The following is a 12,479-nucleotide window of genomic DNA, read 5'->3' on the forward strand; positions in this document are numbered from 1 at the left end:
CAGAGTGAACTGCTCACTAGCAAACAGGAAGGGTAGCAGAGGACACTGCTCACCAGCAAACAAGAAGAGCAGCAGAGCGCACTGCTCCTCAGCAAACAGGAAGGGCTGTAGAGAATACTGCTTCCCAGCAAACTGGAAGGACAGCAGAGAGAACTGCTATGCAGCAAACAGGATAGGTAGCAGAGTGCACTGCTATGCAGCAAACAGGATAGGTAGCAGAGCGCACTACTCACCAGCACACAAGAAGAGGAGCATAGCGCACTACTTCCCAGCAAACAGGGGGGAAAGCAGAGGACACTGCTCACCAGCAAACAAGAAGAGCAGCATAGCGCACTGCTCCACAACAAATTGGAAAGGCAGCAGAGTGCACTGCTCCCCAGCAAACAGGAAGGGCAGCAGAGCGCACTCCTCCCCAGCAAACAGGAAGAGCAGCAAAGCGTACTGCTCCCCAGCAAACAGGAAGGACACCAGAGCGCACTGCTCACCAGCAAACATGAAGAGCAGCATAGCGCTCTGCTCCCCAGCAAACAGGAAGGGTAGCAGAGTGCACTGCTCCCCAGAAAAAAGGAAGGGTAGCAGAGTGCACGACTCACCAGCAAACAAGAAGAGCAGCATAGCGCACTGCTCCTCAGCAAACAGGAAGGGCAGCAGAGCGCACTGCTCCCCAGCAAACAGGAAGGGCAGAAGAGCGCACTGTTCCCCAGCAAATAGGAAGGGTAGCAGAGTGCACTGCTCCACAGCAAACAGGAAGGGCAACATAGCGCATTGATCCTCAGCAAATAGGAAGAATAGCAGAGCGCACTGCCGCCAGCAAACAGGAAGGGTAGCAGAGCGCACTGTTCCCCAGCTAATAGGAAGGGTAGCAGAGTGCACTGCTCCCCAGCAAACAGGATAGGTAGCAGTGCACACTGCAATGATGCAAACAGGATAGGTAGCAGAGCGCATGGCTCACCAGCAAACAGGAAGAGGAGCATAGCGCACTGTTCCCCAGCAAACAGGGAAGGCAGCAGAGCGCACTGCTCCCCAGCAGACAGGAGGGGCAGCAGAGCGCACTGCTCACCAGCAAACAAGAAGAGCAGCATAGCGCACTGCTCCCCAGCAAACAGGAAAGGCAGCAGAGTGCACTGCTCCCCAGCAAACAGGAAGGGCAGCAGAGCGCACTGCTCCACAGCAAACAGGAACGGCAGCAAATAGCAAACAGGAAGGATAGCAATGTTCACTGCTGCCCAGCAAACAGGAAAGGTAGCAGAGCACACTGCTCACCAGCAAACAAGAAGAGCAGCATAGCAGACTGCTCCTCAGCAAACAGGAAGGACAGCAGAGTGCACTGCTCACCAGCAAACAGGAAGAGCAGTAGAGCGCACTCCTCCCCAGCAAACAGGAAGAGCAGCAGAGCGCACTCCTCCACAGCAAACAGGGAAGGACAGCAGAGCACACTGCTCACCAGCAAACAAGAAGAGCAGCATAGCAGACTGCTCCTCAGCAAACAGGAAGGACAGCAGAGTGCACGGATCACCAGCAAACAGGAAGGGGAGCAGAGTGCACTGCTCACCAGCAAACAGGAAGAGCAGCAGAGTGCACGGCTCCCCAGCAAACAGGAAAGACAGCAGAGCGCAATGCTCACCAGCAAACAGGAAGGGTAGCAGAGTGCACTGCTCCCCAACAAAAAAGGAAGGGATGCAGAGTGCACTGTTCTCCAGCAAACAGGAAGGGTAGCAGAGCACACTGCTTCCCAGCATACAGGAAGGGTAGCAGAGTGCACTTCTCCTCAGCAAACAGGAAGGGTAGCAGATCGCACTGCTTCCCAGCAAACAGGATGGGTAGCAGAGTGCACTGCTCCCCAGAAAACAGGAAGGGTAGCAGAGTGCACTGCTTCACACCAAACAGGAAGGGTAGCAGAGTGCACTTCTCCTCAGCAAACAGGAAGGGTATCAGATCGCACTGCTTCCCAGCAAACAGGAAGGGTAGCAGAGTGTACTGCTCACCAGCAAACAAGAAGAGCAGCATATCGCACTGCTCCCCAGCTAACAGGAAAGGCAGCAGAGCGCACTCCTCGCTAGCAAACAGGAAGAGCAGCAGAGCGTACTACTCCCCAGCAAACAGGAAGGACAGCAGAGCGCAATGCTCACCAGCAAACAGGAAAGGTAGCATAGCACACTGCTCCCCAGCAAACAGGAGGGGCAGCAGAGCGCACTGCTCACCAGCAAACAAGAAGAGCAGCATAGCACACTGCTCCCCAGCAAACAGGAAAGGCAGCAGAGCGCACTGCTCACAAACAAATAGGAAGAGCAGCAGAGTGCACTCCTCCCCAGCAAACAGAAAGGGCAGCACAGCGCACTGCTCCCCAGCAAACAGGAAGGACAGCAGAGCGCAATGCTCACCAGCAAACAGGAAAGGTAGCAGAGTGTATTGCTCCCCAGCAAACAGGAAGGGTAGCAGAGCACACTGCTCACCAGCAAACAGGAAAGGCAGCAGAGCGCACTGCTCACAAGCAAATAGGAAGAGCAACAGAGCGCACTCCTCCCCAGGAAACAGAAAGGGCAGCACAGCGCACTGCTCCCCAGCAAACAGGAAAGACAGCAGAGCACACTGCACTCCAGCATAAAGGGAAGCAGAGCACACTGCTTCCCATCATACAGGAAGAGTAGCAGAGCTGACTTCTCCTCAGCAAACAGGAAGGGTAGCAGAGTGCACTGTTCCCCAGCTAATAGGAAGGCTAGCAGAGTGCACTGCTCCCCAGCAAACAGAATAGGTAGCAGAGCGCACGGCTCACCAGCAAACAAGAAGAGGAGCATAGCGCACTGTTCCCCAGCAAACAGGGAAGGCAGCAGAGCGCACTGCTCCCCAGCAGACAGGAGGGGCAGCAGAGCGCACTGCTCACCAGCAAACAAGAAGAGCAGCATAGCACACTGCTCCCCAGCAAACAGGAAAGGCAGCAGAGCGCACTGCTCACAAACAAATAGGAAGAGCGGCAGAGTGCACTCCTTCCCAGCAAACAGAAAGGGTAGCACAGCGCACTGCTCCCCAGCAAACAGGAAAGACAGCAGAGCACACTGCACTCCAGCATAAAGGGAAGCAGAGCACACTGCTTCCCATCATACAGGAAGGGTAGCAGAGCTGACTTCTCCTCAGCAAACAGGAAGGGTAGCAGATTGCACGGCTTCCCAGCAAACAGGAAGGGCAGCAGAGCAAACTGCTCACCAGCAAACAAGAAGAGCAGCATAGCGCACTGCTCCCCAGCAAACAGAAAAGGCAGCAGAGTGCACTGCTCCCCAGCAAACAAGAAGGGCAGCAGAGCGCACAGCTCCACAGCAAACAGGAAGGGCAGCAGAGAGCACTGATCCTCGGCAAACAGGAAGGGTAGCAGAGTTCACTGCTGCCCAGCAAACAGGAAAGGTAGCAGAGCACACCGCTCCACAGCAAACAGGGAAGGACAGCAGAGCACACTGCTCACCAGCAAACAAGAAGAACAGCATAGCGGACTGCTCCTCAGCAAACAGGAAGGACAGCAAAGTGCACTGCTCACCAGCAAACAGGAAGAGGAGCAGAGCGCACTCGTCCCCAGCAAACAGGAAGGGTAGCAGAGTGCACTGCTTCACAGCAAACAGGAAGGGTAGCAGAGCACACTGCTCACCAGCAAAGAAGAGCAGCATAGCACACTGCTTCCCAGCAAACAGAAAGGGTAGCAGAGTGACTGCTGTCCAGCAAACAGGAAAGGTAGCAGATCGCACCGCTCCACAGCAAACAGGGAAGGTAGCAGAGCGCACTGCTCCCCAGCAAACAGGAAAGGTGGAGGAGCGCACTGCTCCACAGCAAACAGGAAGGGTAGCAGAGGGCACTGCTCCCCAGCAAACAGGAAAGACAGCAGAGCACACTGCACTCCAGCATAAAGGGAAGCAGAGCACACTGCTTCCCATCATACAGGAAGGGTAGCAGAGCTGACTTCTCCTCAGCAAACAGGAAGGGTAGCAGATCGCACGGCTTCCCAGCAAACAGGAATGGTAGCATAGTGCGCCGCTCCCCAGCAAACAGGAAAGGCAGCAGAGTGCACTGCTCCCCACCAAACAGGAAGGGCAGCAGAGCGCACTGCTCCACAGCAAATAGGAAGGGCAGCAGAGAGCACTGATCCTCAGCAAACAGGAAGGGTAGCAGAGTTCACTGCTGCCCAGCAAACAAGAAAGATAGCAGAGCGCACAGCTCCACAGCAAACAGGGAAGGTAGAGGAGCACACTGCTCCCCAGCAAATAGGAAAGGTAGCAAAGCGCACTGCTACCCAGCAAACAGGAAAGGTAGAAGAGCGCACTGCTCCCCAGCAAATAGGAAGGGTAGCAGAGTGCACTGCTCCCCAGCAAACAGGAAGGGTAGCAGAGCACACTGCTCCTCAGCAAACAGGCAGAGCAGCAGAGTGCATTGCTCCTCAGAAAACAGGAAGGGCTCTAGAGAATACTGCTCCCCAGCAAACAGGAAGGACAGCAGAGCGCACTGCTCACCAGCAAACAAGAAGAGCAGCATAGCGCACTGTTCCTCAGCAAACAGGAAAAACAGCAGAGTGCACTGCTCACCAGCAAACAGGAAGAGCAGCAGAGCGTACTCCTCCCCAGCAAACAGGAAGGACACCAGAGCGCACTGCTCACCAGCAAACATGAAGAGCAGCATAGCGCACTGCTCCCCAGCAAGCATGATGGGCAGAAGAGCGCACTGCTCACCAACAAACAGGAAGGGTAGCAGATAACATTGCTCGCCAACAAAAAAGGAAGAGAAGCAGAGCGCACTGCTCTCTAGCAAACAGGAAGGGTAGCAGAGTGCACTGCTCCCCAGAAAACAGGAAGGGTAGCAGAGTGCACTGCTCACCAGCAAACAAGAAGAGCAGCATAGCGCACTGCTCCTCAGCAAACAGGAAGGGCAGCAGAGCGCACTGTTCCCCAGCAAATAGGAAGGGTAGCAGAGTGCACTGCTCCACAGCAAACAGGAAGGGCAGCATAGCGCATTGATCCTCAGCAAACAGGAAGGATAGAAGAGCGCACTGCCGCCAGCAAACAGGAAGGGTAGCAGAGCGCACTGTTCCCCAGCTAATAGGAAGAGTAGCAGAGTGCACTGCTCCCCAGCAAACAGGATAGGTAGCAGTGCACACTGCAATGCAGCAAACAAGATAGGTAGCAGAGCGCACGGCTCATCAGCAGACAGGAGGGGCAGCAGAGCAAACTGCTCACCAGCAAACAAGAAGAGCAGCATAGCGCACTGCTCCCCAGCAAACAGGGAAGGCAGCAGAGCGTACTGCTCCCCAGCAGACAGGAGGGGCAGCAGAGCAAACTGCTCACCAGCAAACAAGAAGAGCAGCATAGCGCACTGCTCCCCAGCAAACAGAAAAGGCAGCAGAGTGCACTGCTCCCCAGCAAACAAGAAGGGCAGCAGAGCGGACTGCTCCACAGCAAACAGGAAGGGCAGCAGAGAGCACTGATCCTCGGCAAACAGGAAGGGTAGCAGAGTTCACTTCTGCCCAGCAAACAGGAAAGGTAGCAGAGCACACCGCTCCACAGCAAAGAAGAGCAGCATAGCACACTGCTCGCCAGCAAACAGGAAAGGTAGCAGAGCGCACCGCTCCACAGCAAACAAGAAGAGCAGCATAGCAGACTGCTCCTCAGCAAACAAGAAGAGCAGCATAACACACTGCTCCCAAGCAAACAAGAAGGCAGCAGAGTTAACTGCTGCCCAGTAAACAGGAAAGGTAGCAGAGCATACCGCTCCACAGCAAACAGGAAAAGTAGAGGAGCGCACTGCTCACCAGCAAACAGGAAGGGTAGTAGAGTGCACTGCTCCCCAGCAAACAGGAAGGGTAGCAGAGCACACTGCTCACCAGCAAACAAGAAGAGCAGCATAACACACTGCTCCCAAGCAAACAAGAAGGCAGCAGAGTTCACTGCTGCCCAGTAAACAGGAAAGGTAGCAGAGCATACCGCTCCACAGCAAACAGGAAAAGTAGAGGAGCGCACTGCTCCCCAGCAAATAAGAAGGGTAGCAGAGGGCACTGCTCCCCCAGCAAACAGGAAGGGTAGCTGAGCACACTGCTCCTCAGCAAAAAGGAAGAGCAGAAGAGCACACAGTTCACCAGCAAACAATTAGAGCAGCATAGAGCACTGCTCCCCAGCAAACATGACGGGCAGCAGAGCGCACTGCACACCAGCAGACAGGAAGGGTAGCAGAGCACACTGCTCCCCAACAAAAAAGGAAGGGATGCAGAGTGCACTGCTCTCCAGCAAACAGGAAGGGTAGCAGAGCACACTGCACTCCAGCAAAAAGGAAGGGAAGAAGAGCACACTGCTTCCCAGCATACAGGAAGATTAGCAGAAGGGTAGCAGAGTGTACTGCTCACCAGCAAACAAGAAGAGCAGCATATCGCACTGCTCCTCAGCAAACAGGAAAGGCAGCAGAGCGCACTGCTCCCCAGCAAACAGGAAGGACAGCAGAGTGCAATGCTCACCAGCAAACAGGAAAGGTAGCAGAGTGCACTGCTCCCCAGCAAACAGGAAGGGTAGCAGAGCACACTGCTCACCAGCAAACAAGAAGAGCAGCATAGCACACTGCTCCCCAGCAAACAGGAAAGGCAGCAGAGCGCACTGCTCACAAGCAAATAGGAAGAGCAGCAGAGCGCACTCCTCCCCAGCAAACAGAAAGGGCAGCACAGCGCACTGCACCCCAGCAAACGGGAAAGACAGCAGAGCACACTGCACTCTAGCATAAAGGGAAGCAGAGCACACTGCTCACCAGCAAACAAGAAGAGCAGCATAACACACTTCTCCCAAGCAAACAAGAAGGCAGCAGAGTTCACTGCTGCCCAGTAAACAGGAAAGGTAGCAGAGCATACCGCTCCACAGCAAACAGGAAAAGTAGAGGAGCGCACTGCTCCCCAGCAAATAAGAAGGGTAGCAGAGGGCACTGCTCCCCCAGCAAACAGGAAGGGTAGCTGAGCACACTGCTCCTCAGCAAAAAGGAAGAGCAGAAGAGCACACAGTTCACCAGCAAACAATTAGAGCAGCATAGAGCACTGCTCCCCAGCAAACATGACGGGCAGCAGAGCGCACTGCACACCAGCAGACAGGAAGGGTAGCAGAGCACACTGCTCCCCAACAAAAAAGGAAGGCATGCAGAGTGCACTGCTCTCCAGCAAACAGGAAGGGTAGCAGAGCACACTGCACTCCAGCAAAAAGGAAGGGAAGAAGAGCACACTGCTTCCCAGCATACAGGAAGATTAGCAGAAGGGTAGCAGAGTGTACTGCTCACCAGCAAACAAGAAGAGCAGCATATCGCACTGCTCCTCAGCAAACAGGAAAGGCAGCAGAGCGCACTGCTCCCCAGCAAACAGGAAGGACAGCAGAGTGCAATGCTCACCAGCAAACAGGAAAGGTAGCAGAGTGCACTGCTCCCCAGCAAACAGGAAGGGTAGCAGAGCACACTGCTCACCAGCAAACAAGAAGAGCAGCATAGCACACTGCTCCCCAGCAAACAGGAAAGGCAGCAGAGCGCACTGCTCACAAGCAAATAGGAAGAGCAGCAGAGCGCACTCCTCCCCAGCAAACAGAAAGGGCAGCACAGCGCACTGCACCCCAGCAAACGGGAAAGACAGCAGAGCACACTGCACTCTAGCATAAAGGGAAGCAGAGCACACTGCTCACCAGCAAACAAGAAGAGCAGCATAACACACTGCTCCCAAGCAAACAAGAAGGCAGCAGAGTTCACTGCTGCCCAGTAAACAGGAAAGGTAGCAGAGCATACCGCTCCACAGCAAACAGGAAAAGTAGAGGAGCGCACTGCTCCCCAGCAAATAAGAAGGGTAGCAGAGGGCACTGCTCCCCCAGCAAACAGGAAGGGTAGCTGAGCACACTGCTCCTCAGCAAAAAGGAAGAGCAGAAGAGCACACAGTTCACCAGCAAACAATTAGAGCAGCATAGAGCACTGCTCCCCAGCAAACAGGACGGGCAGCAGAGCGCACTGCACACCAGCAGACAGGAAGGGTAGCAGAGCACACTGCTCCCCAACAAAAAAGGAAGGCATGCAGAGTGCACTGCTCTCCAGCAAACAGGAAGGGTAGCAGAGCACACTGCACTCCAGCAAAAAGGAAGGGAAGAAGAGCACACTGCTTCCCAGCATACAGGAAGATTAGCAGAAGGGTAGCAGAGTGTACTGCTCACCAGCAAACAAGAAGAGCAGCATATCGCACTGCTCCTCAGCAAACAGGAAAGGCAGCAGAGCGCACTGCTCCCCAGCAAACAGGAAGGACAGCAGAGTGCAATGCTCACCAGCAAACAGGAAAGGTAGCAGAGTGCACTGCTCCCCAGCAAACAGGAAGGGTAGCAGAGCACACTGCTCACCAGCAAACAAGAAGAGCAGCATAGCACACTGCTCCCCAGCAAACAGGAAAGGCAGCAGAGCGCACTGCTCACAAGCAAATAGGAAGAGCAGCAGAGCGCACTCCTCCCCAGCAAACAGAAAGGGCAGCACAGCGCACTGCACCCCAGCAAAGGGGAAAGACAGCAGAGCACACTGCACTCTAGCATAAAGGGAAGCAGAGCACACTGCTCACCAGCAAACAAGAAGAGCAGCATAACACACTGCTCCCAAGCAAACAAGAAGGCAGCAGAGTTCACTGCTGCCCAGTAAACAGGAAAGGTAGCAGAGCATACCGCTCCACAGCAAACAGGAAAAGTAGAGGAGCGCACTGCTCCCCAGCAAATAAGAAGGGTAGCAGAGGGCACTGCTCCCCCAGCAAACAGGAAGGGTAGCTGAGCACACTGCTCCTCAGCAAAATGGAAGAGCAGAAGAGCACACAGTTCACCAGCAAACAATTAGAGCAGCATAGAGCACTGCTCCCCAGCAAACATGACGGGCAGCAGAGCGCACTGCACACCAGCAGACAGGAAGGGTAGCAGAGCACACTGCTCCCCAACAAAAAAGGAAGGCATGCAGAGTGCACTGCTCTCCAGCAAACAGGAAGGGTAGCAGAGCACACTGCACTCCAGCAAAAAGGAAGGGAAGAAGAGCACACTGCTTCCCAGCATACAGGAAGATTAGCAGAAGGGTAGCAGAGTGTACCGCTCACCAGCAAACAAGAAGAGCAGCATATCGCACTGCTCCTCAGCAAACAGGAAAGGCAGCAGAGCGCACTGCTCCCCAGCAAACAGGAAGGACAGCAGAGTGCAATGCTCACCAGCAAACAGGAAAGGTAGCAGAGTGCACTGCTCCCCAGCAAACAGGAAGGGTAGCAGAGCACACTGCTCACCAGCAAACAAGAAGAGCAGCATAGCACACTGCTCCCCAGCAACCAGGAAAGGCAGCAGAGCGCACTGCTCACAAGCAAATAGGAAGAGCAGCAGAGCGCACTCCTCCCCAGCAAACAGAAAGTGCAGCACAGCGCACTGCACCCCAGCAAACGGGAAAGACAGCAGAGCACACTGCACTCTAGCATAAAGGGAAGCAGAGCACACTGCTTCCCATCATACAGGAAGGGTAGCAGAGCGCACATCTCTTCAGCAAACAGGAAGGGTAAGGGTAGCAGATCGCACTGCTTCCCAGCAAACAAGAAGAGCAGCATAGTGCACTGCTCCCCAGCAAACAGGAAAGGCAGCAGAGTACACTGCTCCCCAGCAAACAGGAGGGGCAGCAGAGCGCACTGCTCACCAGCAAACAGGAAAGGTAGCAGAGTGCACTGCTCCCCAGCAAACAGGAAGGGTAGCAGAGCACACTGCTCACCAGCAAACAAGAAGAGCAGCATAGCACACTGCTCACCAGCAACCAGGAAAGGCAGCAGAGCGCACTGCTCACAAGCAAATAGGAAGAGCAGCAGAGCGCACTCCTCCCCAGCAAACAGAAAGGGCAGCACAGCGCACTGCACCCCAGCAAACGGGAAAGACAGCAGAGCACACTGCACTCTAGCATAAAGGGAAGCAGAGCACACTGCTTCCCATCATACAGGAAGGGTAGCAGAGCGCACATCTCTTCAGCAAACAGGAAGGGTAAGGGTAGCAGATCGCACTGCTTCCCAGCAAACAAGAAGAGCAGCATAGTGCACTGCTCCCCAGCAAACAGGAAAGGCAGCAGAGTACACTGCTCCCCAGCAAACAGGAGGGGCAGCAGAGCGCACTGCTCACCAGCAAACAGGAAGGCTAGCAGAGCACACTGCTCCCCAACAAAAAAGGAAAGGATGCAGAGTGCACTGCTCTCCAGCAAACAGGAAGGGTAGCAGAGCACACTGCACTCCAGCAAAAAGGAAGGGAAGCAGAGCACACTGCTTCCCAGCATACAGGAAGGTTAGCAGAGTGCACTTCTCCTCAGCAAACAGGAAGGGTAGCAGAGTGCACTAATCCCCAGCAAACAGGAAGGGTAGCAGAGCGCACTGCTCCCCAACAAACAAAGAGGGTAGCAGAGAGCACTGCTCCCCAGTAAACGGGAAACAAACACTAAAGGTAGCAAAGCACACTGCTCCCCAGCAAACAGGAAGGGTAGCAAAGTACACTGCTCCCCAACAAACAGGAAGAGTAGGAGAGTGCACTGCTCCCCAGCAAACAAGAAAGGTAGCAGAGTTCACTGCTGCCCAGCAAACAGGAAAGGTAGCAGAGCGTACTGCTCCACAGCAAACAGGGAAGGTAGCAGAGTACACTGCTCCCCAGCAAACAGGAAAGGTAGCAGAGCGCACTGCTCCCCAGCAAACAGGAAAGGAAGCAGAGCGCACTGCTCCCCAGCAAACAGAAAGGGTAGCAGAGCACACTGCTCCCCAGCAAACATGAAGAGCAGAAGAGAGCACTGCTCCCCTGCAAACAGGAAGAGTAGAAGATAGCACTGCTGTCCAGCAAACAGAATGGGTAGCAGAGCGCACTTCTCCCTAGCAAACACAGAGAGCAGCAGAGAACACTGCTTCCCAGCAAACATGAAGGGTAGCAGAGAGCACTGCTCCCCAGCAAATCGGAAGGATGATGGAGCGTTCCTGATTAAGAACCCCTTTAAAGTCTTAAATAAAAAAAATCTCAAAGACAAAGTACACATGTATATGACTTGGTGTATGATTATAATAGGTGTTGATAACCGATATATCAGAGAGAATATATTCACCACATGTGTACACAGGACACAATATGCTGCATATCAGTTAGGATAAATCGCAAAAGAAGAGGAAGATCAAATTTATTGAAGTCCAGAGTGAGTAAGAAAAATAACTTTATTAATTGTAAAAAATACATTAAAATGAGGTGCAAGTGGAAAGCAATAACCAGGGAAGAAACCGATGCAATACACAAAGGACAGGCTGAGATCACATGCTGGAGTAAGATAATAACAGCAAAGTAAATTACAATATCATAAATGGTAGATTGTAAAAAGTGCATATGTGCATGCTTAACATAGCAAAATGATGAATTGGTGCAAGTTAAATACAAAACCAAGATACGGCAGGCAAATTAAAGATGTTTCAGAGGGTATAATTCAAGTAAGATTTATAAAGTGCATGTGCACGTTTCAGCATCTGCCTTCGTCAGGGGGTCAAAGAAGGCAGACACCGAAACGCGCGTCGGGGTGGACGCATCCACGGGACAGCTGATGACCCCCCCTTTCCACCCTTTACCAGGTACTATTCAGCTTGGTATATATGGCACCATGTTATTGTTCTACACTACTTTAGTGATTACTTTGATATACACCATGCTGCCCCTAATGTTTTGACATTGTATAATATGAACAGGCACTTTATAAATCTTACTTGAATTATACCCTCTGAAATATCATTAATTTGCCTGTCGTATCTGGGTTTTCCATTTAACTTGCACCAATTCATCATTTTGCTATATTAAGCGTGCACATATGCACTTTTTACAATGTACCATTTATGATATTGCAATTTACTTTGCTGCTATTATCTTACTCCAGCATGTGATCTCAGCCTGTCCTTTTGTGTATCGCGTCCGTTTCTTCCCTGGTTATTTGTTTCCACTTGCACCTCATTTTAATATATTTTTTGCAATTAATAAAGCTGTTTTTCTTACTCCCTCTGGGCTTCAATCATTTTGGTCTTCCTTTTCTCTTGCCCTTTAAAGTCTTGTACGGTGAGTCCACAGTAAGCCCAAGTCTAGATTTTTATATCCCAAATTCTTGCAACCATATTTCCCCACAAGCAAATGAGTATCAACATCGTACTTACCGAAAGGTGCTGAAAGAGCCATGCCCTCATTATGTTTGTGGCCACTTTAGGAAAAATGCCCCGTTTCTTGTTCCTCTTTTTGTCCCTGTCTAACTCATCGTCATCCCCCGTGCTGGGTGAGGCCACGCTGTTGTCTAGACAGTCACCTAAAGGGCAAAAAAAAATAAAATGGAGATTGGTATACCGGATATTAAAGCGTTAAAACATTTCTGTATGCCAAGATTCCAACTGCGAGAACCCTGCGATATTCCATAGGCCAATTTGCCAATTTTTTTTGATCAATGATTTCCAGTTTTCC

At 52.6% G+C, this 12,479-nt stretch overlaps 1 protein-coding gene across 3 annotated transcripts in view; it reads right to left on the reverse strand.

The window, feature by feature from the left end:
• MEIS3 (Meis homeobox 3) overlaps positions 1-12,479 on the reverse strand; it is an 81,720-nt gene that overhangs the window by 23,999 nt on the left and 45,242 nt on the right. For all 3 annotated transcript variants that reach the window (XM_069746596.1, XM_069746595.1, XM_069746597.1), the window contains exon 8: positions 12,182-12,327. In XM_069746596.1, coding sequence (XP_069602697.1) covers positions 12,182-12,327 — 146 coding nt within the window. The remainder of the gene's footprint in view (positions 1-12,181; positions 12,328-12,479) is intronic.

Source organism: Ranitomeya imitator, chromosome 2 (genome assembly GCF_032444005.1).
Source record: "Ranitomeya imitator isolate aRanImi1 chromosome 2, aRanImi1.pri, whole genome shotgun sequence".
In the NCBI taxonomy this organism is placed as follows: Eukaryota; Metazoa; Chordata; class Amphibia; order Anura; family Dendrobatidae; genus Ranitomeya; species Ranitomeya imitator.